General features: G+C 44.5%; 1 protein-coding gene across 1 annotated transcript; it reads left to right on the top strand.

Annotated features, from left to right (window-relative positions):
* The first annotated feature begins 464 nt into the window (after positions 1-464).
* LOC126085557 (sialic acid-binding Ig-like lectin 13) lies at positions 465-15,431 on the top strand. The gene is made up of 7 exons (XM_049901096.1): positions 465-1,444; positions 1,621-1,899; positions 2,133-2,180; positions 3,624-3,881; positions 5,166-5,262; positions 5,618-5,714; positions 14,811-15,431. The coding sequence occupies exons 1-7, from the start codon at positions 844-846 to the stop codon at positions 14,925-14,927; spliced, it is 1,497 nt and encodes a 498-aa protein (XP_049757053.1). The 5' UTR covers positions 465-843; the 3' UTR covers positions 14,928-15,431.
* The last annotated feature ends 4,220 nt before the right edge of the window (positions 15,432-19,651 follow it).

Below are 19,651 nucleotides of genomic sequence, written 5' to 3'. Positions count from 1 at the left end.
AGCAAACCCTGGATGCCAGGCAGTCCCTGTAGTGTTCTGGAGTAATGACAAATGTGGCCAGTGAGACTACAGGGGTGATGGAGTCACTACTGGCACCCAGATGGCTGAGACAAAGGGAAACCTGCCCTTTTCAAAATCATCCGCTTCACTTTTCCACTCTCTTTCCTACCAAGTCCTTTGTACAGATTACCTCGGCTTCAGTTTTCAGGGCTTCCTAGGACCCAGGCTCTCTATGCCTTTGGAATTAACACATGGAAGCCCCACTACCACAACCTGAGAGTCCGGAGAGTGTCCCCTCTGCCCCGTCCTCCTGAGAATGAAATTTGCAACCTGGGGGCAGTGACCCACCCCTGTATCTCCCTCACACCTTCTGTCATGGGGAGATACAGATGCCAGGAGAAATTTTATCTCCACTACATGGTGACACCCCAAGGGCAACGTCCAAGTGGGTTGTTCAGAGAAGGGGTGCCCATCAAGTGTATACTGAGGGAGGGAGGTAGAGAGAGAGGGAGGGGAGGCTGCCTCCCTCATCTACCAGGGCTGCCCCATCTCTCATGTGCCTGATCTCAACTCCCAAGCCCCTCCTGGGCCCCACCCTGGTAGAAATGACCTCCAAAAACCCTAGAGCAAGCAACTCAGTGGGATCAGGCCAGATGGGACCGAATTTCACATTGTAGACGTGCCACCCAAGGGGAAGAAGGTTGACAGTGAGGCAAGAGACGGAGGCTGGTCCCTGCATTGGATGTGAACTTGGGCTAGTTTCTTGCCCTGTGTGGTGTCAGGGCCCCAGGAGAGGACACGTGAAGGTGATGATTGGTCTCCAAGGGCTGACTGGCCCTGACAATGCCTGGGTCTGAGGTTCCTGCTCTGAGGATGGTCACTGATCAGCAGTCTTTCCTCACCCCCATCTTCCTGTTGGGGCTTCCTCTAAATCTTGCAGATCTAAGTTCCCTAGAGACAAGCCAAGAGAAACAGACTTTCCCAGGGAGAGACTCTTTCTCCAACCTGGACATGCTGCTGCTGCTGTTTCCCTTGCTCTGGGGGATGGAGGGGACTGAAGGTCAGTCGTGTAAACCTTGGAGGGACTACAGGCTGCAAGTGAAGGGGCCAGTGAGGGTACAGGAGGGTCTGTGCATCCTTGTGCCCTGCACTGTCTTCTACTCCGACAAATACCGGACTAACTCTGACTCAGCTTACGGTTACTGGTTCCGGAAAGGGGCCAATATAAACAAGGATGCTCCAGTGGCCACAAACAAACAAGGTCAAAAGGTGCAAGAGGAGACCCAGGGTCGATTCCACCTCCTTGGAGACCCCAGGAACTGCAACTGCTCCTTGGATATCAGAGACGCCAGGGTGCAGGACTCAGGGTCATATTTTTTTCGGGCTGTGATAGGAAATATAAAGTACAGTTTTCAATCGGACAAGCTCTCTGTGCATGTGACAGGTAAGGAACAGGTTCCAGGAGGGACCACAGGAGATGGTCATGGGAACCCCTGCTTGTCATGTTGAGAGGGGGTTGGGGTGATGCTTGCTGGGCTTAGGGGGAGGATTGGGTCAGAACTCATGGACGTACCTGGCAATCTCTCCCTCTTGATCCTGTGTCTCCACCTTTCCCACCAGCCCTCACCCAGACCCCCAACATCCAGATCCTGGGGAACCTGGAGTCCAGCCGCCCCAGGATCCTGAACTGCACTGTGCCCTGGGCTTGTGAGCGGGGAACCCCCCCCATCTTTTCATGGATGGGGGCCTCCATCTCCCCCAGGGACCCCATGATCCCTTACTCCTCAGTGCTCATCCTCACCCCACAGCCTCAGGACCACGGCACCAACCTCACCTGCCAGGTGACCTTCCCTGGAGCAGGTGTGACCACGAAGAGGACCATCCAGCTCAAAGTGTCCTGTGAGTGCTGGGTGTGGGCACCTGGCTCTCTCATGAGGGGCTTCTGAAGGAAGTAGGGCAGGGAGGGGTCAGAGCCTTGGACACTGTGTGCCAGGTCCTGCAATGTGGACTGGGATGGGTCCAGGGAGATGTCTGCCTCCACTCCTTCCCTGTTTCTGCAGCTCCTGGGGATCGTGGGCCAACATCCACCCACCCTCTCCCTGATGCAGGTTGGTTGTGTCTTTCTGTCCTAGACCCTCCACTGAACATGACCATAACTGTCTTCCGAGGAAATGGCACAGGTAGGAAGCATCTCTCTTCCATGGGGTTGTTGGGAGCAGGGGCCAGGCTGGGGTCCTCCATGTCCTCCTGGATTCACCCTGGTGGCCAGAGATCCCCTTATTGGTGAACTTATGCCCCCCTTTGCAAGTAGTAGAACAGCACTTTGAGGTCCCTTATCATCCAACTCCTGATGACTCCTCTAGCTTTGTGTTTTTATTTTCCCTAATCAGGTTTATTTAAATCCTTTTGGAGAGGTAATATGTTCTTAATTCTGAAATTGAAAAATCTCAGCTAAGTCTGTCCCCAGATGCCAGCTCCCCTCCCCAGAAAGGGTCAGTGTTTTGTGCATGCTGCTCTGTGCCCTGGCTTTTCCACCTAGTATGTCCAAGTGGTCACTTAATGTCAACAGTAAAGACCATCCTGGTTCCTGTCTCTCATCGTGCAGTATCCCATGTATGGATGGGCTCTGGATCCACGCACATCTTTTCTTAATGGGAAAGAATGTCATTAAGTTTTCCACTAACAACAACAACAAAAATGAATGCAGTGAATAATCTTTTATCTTTCATCTATTTGTCTCCGCTTTCACAAGTGTATCTTGTCTGTGAAACAAATACCTAAAAGCAAAGTAACTGGATCATACGTTCTTTCTAATTTTGGAAACATAGCCAAGCTGGAGTTTCTTGGTGGTGTAATTGGTTAAGCACTTGACTACTAACCAGAATGTTTGTAGTTCAAACCCACACAAAGATGCCTCAGAAGTAAACCCTGGCAATCTGGTTCCAAAGAGTCACAGCCTTGAAAATCCTATGGAGCAGTTCTCCTCTGCACAAATGTGGTTGCCATGAGTCAGAATCAACTCAACAGCAACTGGGGGAAAAAAAAAATGGCCACATTGTTGTTTATTGAGGCTAATCAAGTTTACATTTCCACCAGGGAGATGTGAAAGTGTGTGTTTCTTCCTAGCCTCATCAATCCTGTTTGGGACAGAAGTTTGGTGTATTTATCAGTCTTATGGCCAAAATCTGTAGGTCAGTTGGTTGGGGTACAGATTCAGGCAGGATGCTTATTTATAGTCTTGAGGCAAAATCTTTCTCCCTCTGGAAAACTCAGATTTTTTCTTTCAAGGCGGACAACTGGTTGGATCAGACCCACTCACACTGTGGAGAGTCATCTCTTTTACCTAAGGTTAACTGGCTTAAATGCTAATCACATGTAAACACCTTCAGAGCAGTATCTTCACCAGTGTTTGGCCAAAACAATGGGCACAACAGCCTAGCCAGGGTGACATGAAATTAACATCATAGCTCCCTCTCTGTGTCCCTCTTACAGAGTCTCTACTCTCTCAGTCTACGCCTGTGTGTGTGTCTGTCCCCCTCACCCCATCTCTTTCTGTACTCTTCCTCTTTTTCTGGATGTCTTTTTCTCTCTGACGCTCGGAATCTTTTTCTGTCTCCTTTTAGAATCCACTGTCATAGGGAACGGTTCATCACTACATGTCCAGGAGGGCCAGTACCTACGACTGGCCTGTGTCGCCAGCAGTAACCCCTCTGCCAGGTTTAGCTGGACCCGGGAGAGCCTAATCCTGAGTCCCTCCCAGCCCTTGAACCCTGGGGTCTTGGAGCTGCCTTGTATCCACGTCACAGATGAAGGAGAATTCACCTGCCAAGCTCAGCACCCTCTTGGCTCCCAGTACGCCTCTCTCAGCCTTATCCTGCAGAGTGAGTATGTGGGGGCATCTGGGGTTCTTCCATGCTCTGTTAGATTGGTGAAGAGCTTTGGGAGGAGAATAGCACTATCCTACCTTCACAGCTACACAGTTGCTGCCTGAGCTTCCTAGGGGAGCTTGGCTTTGGTCTGGCGCTCAGCTTCGAGGCTTGGAGTTACCCTGGGACCCACATCATCACTGTCTTCTCTTTTTGCAGGTCAGGATGTGGGGTGGGGTGACAACTGTGAAGGAGAAGCCTGGGGGAGGAGATGGATCTTGAGGCAGAAGGGTGGGTGTGTGAGGAGAGACAAGGTCCTTGCCTCACAGAGTCGAGGATAGGGTGAAGCAAGTGAGGTGCACATTTTAGGTGCAAAAATTTAAGGAGGAGCCAAAAAACTCAGCAATCAAGCAAAATAATATAGTAATGCACTATGTTTAAAAAATCAAAATGAATGCAAAATAGATTCCATGATGAAGAAAAGCTATTGTCTGAGTAGATTCCAACTCATAGTGACCCTCTATGTTAGAGAAGAATTGCCCCATAGGGTTTTCTAGGCTGTAATCTTCACAGGGCAATGAATAAGGAGGACTGAAGAAGAACTGATGCATTTGAATTATGGTATTAGCAAAGAATATTGAATATACCGTGGACTGATAGAAGAACAAACAAATCTGTCCTGGAAGAAGTACAGCCAGAATGCTCATTAGAAGCAAGGATGGCGAGACTTCTTCTCCCATACTTTGGACGTGTTATCTGGAGGGACCAGTCCCTGGAGAAGGACTTCATGCTTGGTAAAGTAGAAGGTCAGCAAAAAAGAGGAAGATCCTCAAGGAGATGGATTGACACAGTGGCTGCAACAATGGGCTCAGCCACAGCAATCATTGTGAGAATGGTGCAGAACTGGAGGTGTTTCATTCTGTTGTACATAAGGTCATTATGAGTTGGAAATGGCTTGACAGCACTCAACAACAACAATTTTTATGGGAGCAAATCACCACCATGGAGCTGGTGGGTGGGTTCAAACCACCGACTTTTTGGTTAGCAGCTGAGTCCTTAACCACAGTGCCATCAGTGCTCCTTAAACAAAATATGAAAATTTTAAATAAAGACAAGATGTAACCCTGTACTTTCAAGGCTCACTCACATTACCTTAGTCCCCGCCCCCTTGTGTCTCTCTTGTTGTTGGCGTCTAGGGAAAAAAAGCGCTGGAAAACAGGTGCCTAGGGCCCTACTGGGAGTGGGGAAGCAGAGACTGAGTTCTGGGAGGTGAATCACCATATACCAATCTGTCTGCAGGGGAAGCGTGGTTTGAATCTGGAGTGGTGCTGGGGGCAGTCGGGGGAGCCGGTGCCACAGCCCTGGTCTTACTCTCCTTCTTCCTCATCTTCAACAAGTGAGCATTGGCCGTGGGGAGGGGGAGAGAGACCGTGGTGGGAAGGGCAGGCTGGTGACAAAATCCCTAAACCCATAGCTGAAGGGACGTGGCTGGATCAAGAGCCCAAAACAAGGGCAGGAAGAGGTTACTGGAGCATGTTTAAAGTCTCTACATATACCAATTCTAGCTGGGCTCCCAGTCCAGTCCAGGAGGTGGGGGAGCCTGTGTTTTCAACATTGGGGTTTTCTGGGACTGGCCACCCCCTCCCACCTTAACTAAACCTTCATTTCCTTATAAGTCAATAGATGGGGATTTGTTCACCCACTGCCCTTCACCTGGCCAGACTGAAATGCTCTCTTCTTGCTTTGTCCAGAGTGAGGTCCTGCAGGAAGAGAGCGGCAAGGCCGGCAGAGGACATGGAGGACACAGACACGGAGTATGCAAACACAGTGCTGGGGTGGGCCTCTCAGGTGAGTGATATGGGCTGCTAGACGGCCACCCAGCATCCTGCCTGGACATCTCCCCGGGGAGGCCCCCAGGATTGCTCCACTCAGCACAGCCAAACTTGTTCTCCTCATCTCCCTCACTTCCAAGCCAGCTTCTCCTGCTGAATTTCCCATCTTGCTGAGGACATGCAGTCTACTAGGCCAGGTGGTGAGGAGTTGCCTCTTCTCTGTCCTCCCTTTCTTGTTGTTGTTGTTGTTATGTGCCCTTGAGCCATTTCCGACTCATAGCAAACATATAGGACAGAGTAGAACTTCCCCACAGGGTTTCCAAGGCCATAGTCTTTTGGACCCCCATGTGTCTGTCAGTTTGCCATATTGGGGGGCTTGTGTTTTGCTGTGATGCTGGAAGCTATGCCACTGGTATTTAAATACCAGCAGGTCACCCATGGAGGACAGGTTTCAGCTGAGCTTCCAGACTAAGACTAAGAAGGAGGACCTGGCAGTCTACTTCTGGAAAGAATTAGCCAGTGAAAACCGTATGCATACCAGTGGGACATTGTCTGATATAGTGCCAGAAGATGAGCCCCCCAGGTTGGAAGACACTCAAAAGATGACCGGGGAAGAGCTGCCTCCTCAAAGTAGAGTTGACCTTAATGACATGGATGGAGTCAAGCTTTTGGGACCTTCATTTGCTGATGTGGCGCGACTCAAAAACAGAAGAAACAGTTGCAAACATCCATTAATAATTGGAACCTGGAATCTGCAAAATATGAATCTAGGAAAATGAAATGGGACGCATAAAGATCAATATCCTAGGCGTTAGTGAGCTGAAATGGACTGGTACTGGCCATTTTGAATCAGATAATCACGTAGTCTACTATGCCAGGAATGGCAACTTGAAGAGGAATGGTGTTGCATTAGTCATCAAAAAGAACATTTCAAGATCTATCTTGAAGTACAACGCTGTCAGTGATAGGATAATATCTGCACTCCTACAAGAAAGGCCAGTTAATATGACTATTATTAAAATTTAAGCATCAATCACTAAGGCCAAAGATGAAGAAACTGAAGATCTGTATCAGCTTCTGCAGTCTGAAACCGATCAAACATGCAATCAGGATGCATGGATAATTTCCTGGTGATTGGAACGCGAAAGCTGGGAACAAAGAAGGATTGGTAGTTGGAAAATGTGGCCTTGGTGACAGATTGAATGATAGAATTTTGCAAGACCAACAACTTCTTCATTGCAAATACCTTCTTTCACCAACATAAACGGCGACTATACACATGGACCTCGCCAGATGGAATACTCAGGAATCAAATCGACTATATCCGTGGAAAGAGACGATGGAAAAGCTCAATATCATCAGTCAGAACAAGGCCAGGGGCCAACTGTGGAACAGACCATCAATTGCTCATATGCAAATTCAAGTTGAAACTGAAAGAAATTGGAACGAGTTCATGAGAGCCAAAGTACGGCCTTGAGCATACCACCTGAATTTAAAGACCACTTCAAGAATAAATTTGAGGCTTTGAACACTAATGACTGAAGACCAGACGAGTTGTGGAATGACATCAAGGACATCCTACATAAAGGAAGCAACAGGTCATTGAAAATAAAGAAAATACCAAGATGGATGTCAGAGGAGAACCTGAAACTTGCTCTTGAACTCTGAGCAGCTAAAGCAAAATGAAGAAATGATGAAGTAAAAGAAGGGAACAGAAGATTTCAAAGGGCAGCTCGAGAAGACAAAGTAAAGTATTATAATGATATATGCAAAGAGCTGGAGATGGAAAACCAAAAGGGAAGAACAAGCCTGGTATTTCTCAAGTTGAAGGAATTGAAGCAAAAATTCAAGCCTTGAGTTGCAAATAGTGAGGGATTCTATGGGGAAAATATTAAACGACACAGGAAGCATTAAAAGAAGATGGAAGGAATACACAGAGTCATTATACCAAAAAGAATTAGTCGAAGTTCAACTATTTTAAGAGGTAGCATATGATCAGGAACTGATGGTGCTGAAGGAAGAAGTCCAGGCTGCACTGAAGGCATTATCGAAAAACAAGGCTCCAGGAATTGACAGAATGTCAACTGAGATGTTTTTATAAGTGGATGCTGCGCTGGAAGCGCTCACTCATCTATGCCAGGAAATTTGGAAGACAGCTACTTGGCCAACTGACTGGAAGAGATCCATATTTATGCCTATTCCCAAGAAAGGTGATCCAACCAAATGTGGAAATTATCTAACAAGGTCATTAATATCACACGCAAGCAAAATTTTGCTGAAGATCATTCAAAAGCAGTTGCAGCAGTATATTGACAAGGAACTGCAAGAAATTCAAGCTGGATTCCGAAGAGTATGTGGAACTAGGGATATCATTGCTGGTGTCAGGTGGGTCCTGGCTCAAAGCAGGGAATACCAGAAGGAAGTTTACCTGTGTTTCATTGACTATGCAAAGGCATTTGACTGTGTGGATCAAAACAAATTATGGATAACAATGAGAAGAATGGGAATTCCAGAACACTTAATTGTGCTCTTGAGGAACCTGTACATGGGTCAAGATGCAGTTGTTCGGACAGAATAAGTGGATACTGAGTGGTTTAAAGTCAGGAAAGGTGTGCGTCAGGGTTGTATCCTTTCACCATACCTATTCAATCTGTATGCTGAGCAAATATGAGAAGCTGGACTATATGAAGAGGAATGGGGCATCAGGATTGAAGGAAGACTCGTTAACAACTTGCATTATGCAGATGACACAACCTTGCTTGCTGAAAGTGAAGAGGACTTGAAGCACTTACTGATGAAGAGCAAAGACCCCAGTCTTCAGTATGGATTATACCTCAACATAAAGAAAACAAAAATCCTCACGATTGGACCAATAAGCCACATCTTGATAAATAGAGAAAAGATTGAAGTTGTCAAGGGCTTCATTTTACTTGGATCCACAATCAACACCCATGGAAAAAGCAGTCGAGAAATCAAAAGATGCATTGTATTGGGCAAATCTGCTGCAAAGCACCTCTTTCAAGTGTTGAAAAGCAAAGATGTCACCTTGAAGACTAAGGTGAGCCTGATCCAAGCCGTGGTATTTCTAATCAATGGCACCATATGGATGTGAAAGCTGGAAAATGAACAAGGAAGACCAAAGAAGAATTGATGCCTTTGAATTGTGGTGTTGGTGAGAAATGTTAAATATACCATGGACTGCCAAAAGAATGAACAAATCTGTCTCGGAAGAAGTACAACCAGAATATTCCTTAGAAGCAAGAAAGGTGAGACTTCATCTTACATATTTTGGACATGTCAGGAGGTATCAGTCCCTGGAGAAGGACATTATGCTTGGTAAAGTACAAGGTCAGTGGAAAAGAGGAAGATCCTCAATGAGATGGATTGACACAGTGGCTGAAACAATGGGCTCAAGCAATGATAATTGTAAGGATTGCGCAGGACCGGGCAGTGTTTCGTTCTGTGGTACATAGGGTTCCTGTGAGTCAGAACCAACTCGATGGGAGCTAACAACAACAACAACAACAGGAACAATCTTTTGGAAGCAGTCTGACACATCTTTCTCCTTTGGAGTGGCTGGTGGGTTTGAACTGCTGACCTTTTGGTTAGCAGCTGAGCTCTTAACCATTGAGCCAGCAGGGCTCCTTTTTATTCTCCCGTCATGTTGTTTTTTTCGCATGCCATCTAGTCGATTTTCAACTCATGGTGACACCATGTGACAGAGTAGAACCGCCCCATAGGATTTTCTAGGCTGCAGTTTTTACTGAAGCATATCACCAGGTCTTTCTCCCTTGGAGACATTGTTGGGTTTGAAACACCGACCTGCATATTTTGGGGCACCACTCCAGTAAGGCTGGAATTATGGTAAGGTGAGGCCCTGGCCTCAGAGGAAGCTGCAAAAAACATCAGTAATTGAGATACGTTATATCTCAATACAATATTTTAAAAAATCAAAATTAACGCAAAACAATCCATGATGATGGAATCCAGACGTTCTGGAGCCATTGAGGCTGGGTGAACCCTCAAAACTATTGCCCTGACATAATCTTTAAACCTTAAGACAAAAATATTCCCTGAAGCCTTCTTTAAATCAAACAATAGTTTAGCTTAACTAGTAAAGAATGTCTGCCTTGACCACTGCGCTTTTCAAAAGAACTGTCTATATGGGATCAAACTGACAACAGCAACTCAGAAGATTAAATAGGAAGCTTAGTGGGCAATGGATTTACGTTAATGGGGGAGGAACAACTCAGCTCAGAAAAGGGGGGTGAGAGTGGTTGCACAACTTGAAGAATGTAATCCATGTCACTGAATTGCACATGTAGAAATTATTGAATTGGTGTGTGCTCTACTGTATATATTTCCAACAACAACAAAAAATGAAATAAATTTAAAAAAATTCATGATGAGCAAAAATGTCAAAATTTTAAATAATGACATGATCAGTAAACTGAAATTAATTAGCTTTTATTTAAGGTTGTCATTTAGTCAGGAGGGGTTGTCAAACATGGCAGCTTTCTCAGGTGAAAACAACAGCAGCAGAACAGATTTTGAAAATATTATTGAGTTTCCTTCCAACAAAGCCAGGAAAAATTTTTAATAAATTCTGTGTTTGACACAAATAAAATACTTAAAATAATGCTTTAATATGCACACTTTTACAATTTTTTTCAACTATTTTAACATTCTGGAAAAAACACAGATGCTAAAAATACAGGGACACAGTTTTTCTTTTGTCTCAGCCTCCAATGGCTCAGCATGGCAATCCTACGTTTACTGAAAAATTTGATATTTTGTTCTCTAAGGATTTTTTTGGCATTCATTTTGATTTTTTACAAATACTGTTTTAAAACATTATTTATCTTAATTAATTACTGAGGTTTTTGGTACTCCTTTTAAGTTTTGTTCTTGGGGATAGTGCCTCACTTACCTCACCCTAATCACAGCCCTGGTCACCAGCTCATCTTCCTGGCACTCCCCACTTTACACTCTGTGCTCCATCCATACTGGGCTTTTCACTGTCTCAACCAGAACAAGGTTATCTGTGCCTCTGAGTCTTTGCATGAGCTGTTCCTTCCTCCTCAAATACCCTTCCCTCCCCATTCCTACTCATTCATTCCTGCTCACTGTTCATGCTCTGATGTAAATGTCACTTTTTTTTTCATTTACTTATTGCATAGAGCCCCGGTGGCACAGTGGTTAAGAGCTCAGCTGCTAACCATAAAGTCAGCGGTTCGAATCCACCAGTGGCTCCTTGGAAACCATATGGGGCAGTTCTACTCTGTCTTATAGGGTCGCTATGAGTTGGAATCGACTTGATGGCAGTGGGTTGTTTTGTTGTTGGTTGTATTGCATTCAGAGTTTGGCAGCAATTGAAAGGTTTTCAGGAGCTGAGGAACATGCATTTTTTCATTAATTAATTCTTTCGGGATATATTACTGAGCACCTACTAAGTGACAGGCGTTGTAGTTTCCATGGGGGCCCACCCTGTTTTGTAAAAAAAAAAAAAAAAGCCCAAGGCTGCTGCAGTCAAGTTGGTTCTGATTCATGGAGTCCCCATGTGTGCAGAGTAGAGCTGCTCTACTCCATAGGGTTTTCTTGGCTGTAATCTTTACGAAGCAGATTCACCAGCTTTTCCTTTGTAGCACCACTGAGTAGCTGTCTTAGTTATCTAGCCCTGCTATAACAGAAATAGCACAAGCGGATGGCTTTAAGAAACAGAAATTTATTTTCTCACAGTTTAGGAGGCTAGAAGTCCTAACTCAGGGTGCTGCCTCTAGGTAGCTCTGAGTTGGAATCGACTCGATGGCTGTGGGTGGGTTTCGGGCCTCTAGGGGAAGGCTTTCTCTCTCTGCCGACTCTAGAGAAAAGTCCTTGTCTCATCAGTGCTTCTGCTCCTGGGCAATCTTCATGTGGCTTGGCATCTCATTTTACCTGTCTCTGCTGCTTTGGTCTGTTTGTTTAATGTCTTTTATATCTTAAAAGAGAGTGACTTAAGACACATGCTACACTAATTCTGTCTCATTAATGTAATTAGGACAACCCATTCCCAGATGGGAATATAAACACAGGCATAACTCATCGCTGTTGAGTTGATTCCAACTCATAGCGACCCTATAGGGCAGAATAGAACTGCCCCATAAAGTTTCCAAGGCTGCAGACGTAGACTCCCACATCTTTCTCCACAGAGTGGCTGGTGGGTTTGAATCACGGACCTTTTGGTTAGCAGCTGACCACTTAACTACCGCACTACCAGGGCTCCTCTAACCACAGGCAAAGAGGTTAGGACTTACAACACATATTTTGGGGGGGCAAAATTCAATCTGTAACAGTTTTTTTTTTTTTTTTTAACAGTAGCCAAGAGCAAATGTTTGTGCTACCCAGGGATCTACTATAGAAACTCAGCTATGAACAAAACGCATTTTAAAATCTTGCCTTCAAATAACTTTTATCCTGTTGTTTATCCTTTTGCCTTTGAGTTGATTCTGACTCATAGTGACCCCATGTGACAGAGTAGAACTGGCCCTGTAGGGTTTTCTAGGCTGTAATTTTTATGGGAGCAGATCACCAGGTCTTTTCTCCTGCAGAGGTGCTGGGTGGGTTTGAACAGCCAACCTTTTGGTTACCAGCCGAGCGCTTAATCGTTGCACCACCAGGGCTCCTAGAAAAGGAATATAACCAAACAATAAACGAACATAGGTAAAACAAACAAACAATAAATAAGTAGAATATAAAAAAATAGACATATACTTTGGGGAAAATGCAGGGCATAGGAAATATGGCATGCTGAGGGTTGGCTTTTGGCTTTTGTCAGTGTGGGGCGGTGATGTTTGAGCAAAGACATGGAGGAAGCCAGGGAGCCTGCCTTGTGATTGTGTGATCAAAGAGCATTCCAGGCAGAGGGAACAGCCTCACCCTCAGAAGCAGGAGCATGACGTGGCTGGGGAGTGAAGGAGAAACAAAGAAGTCTACGTAATTAGCTAGAGTGAGCCAAGAACCAGTGAGCAAACCACCACAAGCTCGTTAGCTTAAAACAACACTATTATCTTACAGTTCTGGAGGTCAGAAGTCCAAAATGGTTCTCACTGGGTTAAAATCAAGCTGTCAGTGGTCTGTGTTCCTTCTGAAGGATCCAGGGGAGAATCTGTTTCCTTGCCTTTTCCAGCTTCTAGAAGCCGCCTGTAATCCTTGGCTAATGATCTTTTCCTCCACCTCCAAGTCTAAAAAAAAAAAAAAATTTTTTTCTTTTTTCCAAGTCCAGCAGCTTGCTGTTGCTGTTGTGTGCCATCTAGCTGATTCTGACTTATGGTGAACCTATAGGACAGAGTAGAAGCCATAGGGTTTCCTGGGCTGTGACCTTTAAGGGAGCAGATCACCAGGTCTTTTCTCCCATGGAGCCACTGGTGGGTTTGAACGGCCTACCTTTTGGTTACAGTTGAGTGCCAGCAGCTTAGCATCTTCAAATCTCTGACACTAACAAGCCCTGCCCCCTTCTTTGACTTCGAAGAACTCTTGTGATTCCACTGAGCCCACCCAGATAATCCAGCATAATCTCCCCATGTCAGTATCCTTAATTTAATCACATCTGAAAAATCCTTTTTGCCATGTAAGGTAACATATTCAGAAGTTCTGGGGATAAGGACATGGACCTCTTCGTTGTTGTTAGGAGACGTTGAGCCTATTTAGACTCACAGTGACCCCATGCGACAGAGTAGAACTGCCCCATAGGGTTTTCTAGGCTGTAATTTTTAGGGGAGTAGATTGCCAGGTCTTTTCTCCTGTGAAGTTGCTGGGTGGGTTTGAACCACTAACCTTTTGATTAGTAGCTGAGCACTCTCTCTCTCACCTTGTTCCTGTCAATGATGATATCATAATCCACGGTTAGGAATTTATTTGATGGCTCCAATTTTATTATTAGCTACCTCAATTAAAAAGGGAGCTGCAAGAGGTCAGAGGCCATGTCTACAATGGTATACAGTTGGCCCTCTAGATTCGGAGGTTCCCAATCCACAGATTGAAAATAGAAGTAAACTCCCCACACCCCGTTATCCATGGTTTTGCTTTCCCAGGCTTCAGTTACTCGAGGTCAACGCAGTCCCGTACTCCAGGCTCTGGGTCCCGCCTCAGTGCTGGCATCCAGCTCCCCACGGTCCTCACACATCCGTCTCTTACTCTTCCTTTTTAGGTTGCACTTCCGCTAGGCAGCTCTCCCACTGAGGGAGGGAGCATACCCCCCAGGGTGGGGCCTTGACAGGGGAATGGGCATGGGGGCCTGGCTAGGTTCTATGCCAAAGCCATTTTATATAAGGGACTTGAGCATCCTCTGATTTTGATATCTGTGGGGGTCCTGGAACGAATCCTCCTGGGGATACCAAGGGACAACTGTATTCAGTACCTGGGTCAGCACCGCCTAAGCTGCAAGAGGTCTTAGTAGAACACCAGGCTTTGGGGTCAGGAAGAACTGGGTCAGATCCTGGCTTCACCAGGCAAGTTACTTGTCTCAATCTCAATTTTCATATCTAAAAAAATGGAGTTAATAATAATCTCTTCCTTATGGGCTTGTTCTTGGAAGTCAGTAAGATTGGTAAGTGTCAAATAAGGTTGTTATCGTTAGCTGCCATCAAGTTGGCCCCTGACTCACGGTGACCCCATGCACAACTGAATGAAATTCTGCCTAGTCCTGTGCCATCCCCGTGATCAGTTGTGGATCAGACCATTGTGATCCACAGGGCTTCCATCGTCTGGTTTTAGGAAGTAGATTGTCAGACCTTTCTTCCTAGTCCCTTTTACTCTGGAAGCTCTGCTGAAACCTGTTCAGCTTCATAGCAACAGGCAAGCCTCCACTGACAGACGGGCAGTAGCTGTGCATGAGGTACATTGTCCAGGAATTGAACCTGGTCTCTTACATGGAAGGTGAGAATTCTGCCACTGAATCACCAAATAAGGTGCTCAGTAAGGATGAAATATTTTGGGAAGCATGAATGAAGGAGGTCTCATAAATTTTGTTGGGATGAGTGGATGAAGGAATTCATGGGTTTATCTCCCTGATGCTCCCTGCCTTATCCTGTCCCCGCTGCTGTGCTCTGATCCCCTTCTCTCTCCCTCCACTCAGGGTGTCCTGATTGAATTCCGGGAAAACAGCCCCCCAGACCACCTTCCCCCTGCTGTGGCCACCCCCTCCTCAGGGGAGGAAGAAGAGCTCCATTATGCTTCCCTCAAATTTGAATGAGAAGAAAACTGAGCAGGAAGCTACCAGCAATGAGTACTTTGACATCAAAATCCACCAGTGAGAAATTGGAGAGACCCAGCCCTGGCTTGAGGGATCACAGCCCTGTTGGGGCAAGGAGAGGGCAGGGGCTGATTCCTGTAGCCCTCAAAGTCCTCTAAGTGTTAACCTATACATTCAGTGGAAAGAACATAGGCTTTAGAATCACAGAGCTTCAAGTTTGAATATAATCCCACTTAAATGAAGTTCAAGGACAGACAAAATTAATTTATGGGGACAGTAGCTGCCTCTCTTTGGGGGAACTAGGATTAACTTTAAGAAGACATGAGGAAATTTTCCGGGGTGCTGGAAATGTTCTATCTCTTGATTGGGATTGTGGTTACATGGGTGTATGCTTTTATCAAAACTCATTGAATTATGTGTGTAAAACTTATACATTTCACTGTATATAAATTTGCCTTCAATGAAAAACGTAATAAAAAGTAAAAAAAAGGAAAAGGTTTTGGATAAAACACAGTAGCTATGAATCCTTGTGTCTGTTCTGTCAGTTTTTCATACTGTGGTGGCTTGCATATTGCTGCAATACTGTAAGCTTTGCCACCAGTATTTAAAATACCGGTGGGGTTACACTTAGTGGGCAGATTTAAGTGGAGCTTCCAGACTAAGACAGACTAGGAAGAAGGACCTGGCAGTCTGAAAAAACTGGCTAATGAAAACCTTATGAATAGCAGCAGAACATTGTTTGATATATTGCTGGAAGATGAGCCCCTCAGGTTGGAAGGCACTCAAAAGATGACTGGGGAAGCACTGTCTCCTCAAAGTAGAGTCGACCTTAACGATGTGGATGGAGTCAAGCTTTTGGGACCTTCATTTGCTGATATGGTACAACTCAAAATGAGAAGAAACAGCTACAAACATCCATTAATAGTCGGAACGTGGAATGCACAAAGTATGAATCTAGGAAAATCTGAAATCATCAAAATTGAAATGGAATGCATAAACATCAATATCGTAGGCATTAGTGAGCTGAAAGGGACTGGTACTGGCCATCCTGAATGAGATAATCATATGGTTTACTACACTGGGAATGACAAATTGAAGAGGAATGGCGTAGTGTTCATCCTCAAAAAGAGCATTTCAAGATCTATCCTGAAGTACAACAGTGTCAGTGATAGGATAATATCCATACACGTACAAGGATAACCAGTTAAGACAACTATTATTCAAATTTATGTACAAACCATGTCATGGATTGAATTGTGTCCCAACAAATTGTGTCCCAGTATTGTGGAATTGTTCACGATTTTGTCATCTTGTGATTATCCTATGTTTTGTAAGTCCTACCTCTATGATGTTAATGAGGCAGGATTAGAGGCAGTTATCTTAATGAGGCAGGACTCAATCTATAGGGCTAGGTTGTGTCTTAAGCCAATACTTTTTGAGATATAAAAGAGAGAAGCCAGCGGAGAGACATGGTAACCTCATACCACAAAGAAAGCAGTGCTGGGAGCAGAGCACGTCTTTTGGACCTGGGGGTTCCTGCACTGAGAAGCTTCTCGACCAGAGAAGATTGACGACAAGGATCTTCCTCCAGAAAAAGAAAGACACCCTGAATTTGGACTTCCAGCCTATTAGACTGTGAGAGGATAAATTTCCCTTTGTTAAAGCCATCCACTTGTGGTATTTCTATTACAGCAGCACTAGATAACTAAGACAAACCACTAAGGCCAAAAATGAATAAATTGAAGATTTTCACCAACTTCTGCAGTCTGAAATTGATCAAACATGCAATCAAGACGTATTGATAATTATTGGCGAGTGGAATGCAAAAGTTGGAAACAAGGATTGGTAGTTGGCCTTGATGATAGAAATGATGCCAGAGATCACATGATAGAATTTTGCAAGACCAATGACTTCTTCATTGCAAATACCTTTTTCAACAACATAAATGGCGTCTATACATGTGAACCTCACCAGATGGAATACGCGGGAATCAAATCAGCTACAGCTGTGGAGAGAGACTAACAAGAAGCTCAATATTATCAGTCAGAACAAGGCCAAGGGCTGATCGTGGAACAGACCATCAAGTGCTCATATACAAGTTCAAGTTGAAGTTGAAGAAAACTAGAACAAGTCCATGAGAGCCAAAGTATGACCTTTAGTATATCCCGCCTGAATGTAGAGATCATCTCAAGGATAGATTTGACACACTGAACACTAAGGACCGAAGGCCATATGAGTTGTGGAAGGACATCATACATGAAGAGAGCAAGGGTCGTTAAAAACATGGGAAAAAAAGAGAAGATCAAAATGGATGTCAGAAGAGACTCTGTTGCTCTGGAACGCAGAGTTGCTAAAGTGAAAGGAAGAAACGATGAAGTAAAAGAGCTGAACAGAAGATTTCAAAGGGCAGTTTCAGAAGACAAAGTAAATGATTATAATGAAATATGCAAAGACCTGGAGATAGAAAACCAAAAGAGAAGAATGTGTTTAGCATTTTTCAAACTGAAAGAACTGAAGGAAAAATGCAAGGCTCGAGTTGCAATATTGAAGGATTCCACGGGGAAAATATTAAATGACGAAGGAAGCATCAAATGAAGATGGAAGGAGTACACAGGGTTACTGTACCAAAAAAAGCATTGGTGGATGTTCAAACATTTCAGAAGGTAGCATGTGATCAAGAACCGATGGTACTGAAGGAAGAAGTCCAAGCTGCACTGAAGGCACTGGCAAAAAACAAGGCCTCAGGAATTGACAGAACACCAACTGAGATGTTTCAACAAACGAATGCAGTGCTCGAAGTGCTCATTCCCCTATGCCAAGAAATTTGGAACCTGGCCAACTGACTGGAAGAGATCCATATTTGTACCCACTTCAAAGAAAGGTGATCCAACAGAATGCAGAAATTATCGACTAATATCATAAATATCACAGGCAAGTAAAATTTTGCTGAAGATCATTCAAAAGCGGCTGCAGCAGTATATTCACAGGCACCTGCCAGAAATTCAAGCCAGATTCAGAAGAGGATGTGGAATGAAGGCTATCACTGCTGATGTCAGATGGATCCTGGCTGAAAGCAGAGAATATCAGAAAGATGTTTATCTGTGTTTTACTGACTATGCAAAAGCATTCAACAGTGTGGATCATAACAAATTACGGATAACACTGTGAAGAATGGGAATTCCAGAACACTTAATTGTGCTCATGAGAAACCTGCATTTAGACTAAGAGGCAGTCGTTTGAGCAGAGCAAGGGGATACTGCATGGTTTAAAGTCAGGAAAAGTGTGCATCAGGGCTGTATCCTTTCACCCTACCTATTCAATCTGTATGCTGAGCAAATAATCCAAGAAGCTGGACTATATAAGGGAGAACACGGCATCAGGATTGGAGGAAGACTCATAAACAACCTTTGATATGCAGGTGACACAAACTTGCTTGTTGAAAGTGAAGAGGACTTGAAGAACTTATTGAAGATCAAAGACCTCAGCCTTCAATATGGATTACATAAAGAAAACAAAAACCCTCAAACAGGACAAATAAGCAACATCATGATAAATGAAGAAAAAATTGAAGTTATCAAGGATTTCATTTTACTTGGATCCACAATCAACACCCATGGAAGCAGTAGTCAAGAAATCAAATGACTCTGCATTGAGCAAATCTGCTGCAAAAGACCTCTTTAAAGTGTTAAAAAGCAAAGATGTCACTTTAAGGACTAAGGTGTGCCTGACCCAACCAGGATGTTTTCAACAGCCTCATATGCATGTGAGAGCTGCCTGTGAATAAGGAAGACCAAAAAAGAATTGATGCCTTTGAACTATGGTGTTGGTGAAGAATATTGAATATACTATGGCCTGCCAAAAGAACAAACAAATCTGTCTTGGAAGAAGTACAGCCAGAATGCTCATTAGAAGCAATGATGGCGAGACTTTGTCTCACACACTTGGGCCATGTTATCAGGAGGGACCAGTCCCTGGAGAAGGACATCATGCTTGGTAGAGTGTCAGTGAAAGAGAGGAAGATCCTCAACAAGATGGATTGACACAGTTAAGGTCTCAAGCATAATAATGGTTATGAGGATGGCGCAGGACCAGGCAGTGTTTCATTCTGTTGTATTTAGGGTCACCATGGGTAGGAACAGACTGAACGGCACCTAACAACAACATGAATCTATACATTTCAACACATAGATGTGGTGGTTAAATAAATGGGCATAGATAGCAAAAAAAAAAAAAAAAACCGTTTCCGACTAATAGGAGACAGTGGATCTGCTCCGTAAGGTTTCCAAGGAGCGATTGGTGGATTTGAACTGGCAACTTTTTGGCTAGCAGCCAAGCTCTCAAAGATTGCACCACCAGGTCTCCGAGCACAGATAACCACATACAAAAAAGGGTAAATGTGTGAGCAGAATATATGGAAATGACACCAAGATGCAACCGGGCACACATACACACACCTGTTTCCAACCTGTCTACACTGATTGAGAATAATTCAGAAGACAGCAGTGGTCAGCTTAGGTAAGGACTTGTTGTAAGCAAGGGGGAAGTAGATAGAGATAGATCACTGCCGTTAAGTTGACTCAGACTCATGATGACTTTATGTACAACAGAACGAACTGTTGCCTGGTCCTGCATTATTCTTATGATTGCCAGCATGTTAGATTCCATCCTTACAGCTATTGTGACAATCCATCTCACCAAAGGTCTCCCTCACCCTCACTAGCCCT

The sequence above is a fragment of the Elephas maximus genome, chromosome 11 (genome assembly GCF_024166365.1).
Source record: "Elephas maximus indicus isolate mEleMax1 chromosome 11, mEleMax1 primary haplotype, whole genome shotgun sequence".
NCBI lineage: Eukaryota > Metazoa > Chordata > Mammalia > Proboscidea > Elephantidae > Elephas > Elephas maximus.
The sequence above is the reverse complement of the archived record's forward strand: the minus strand, read 5'-3'. Positions and strand labels throughout refer to the sequence as shown.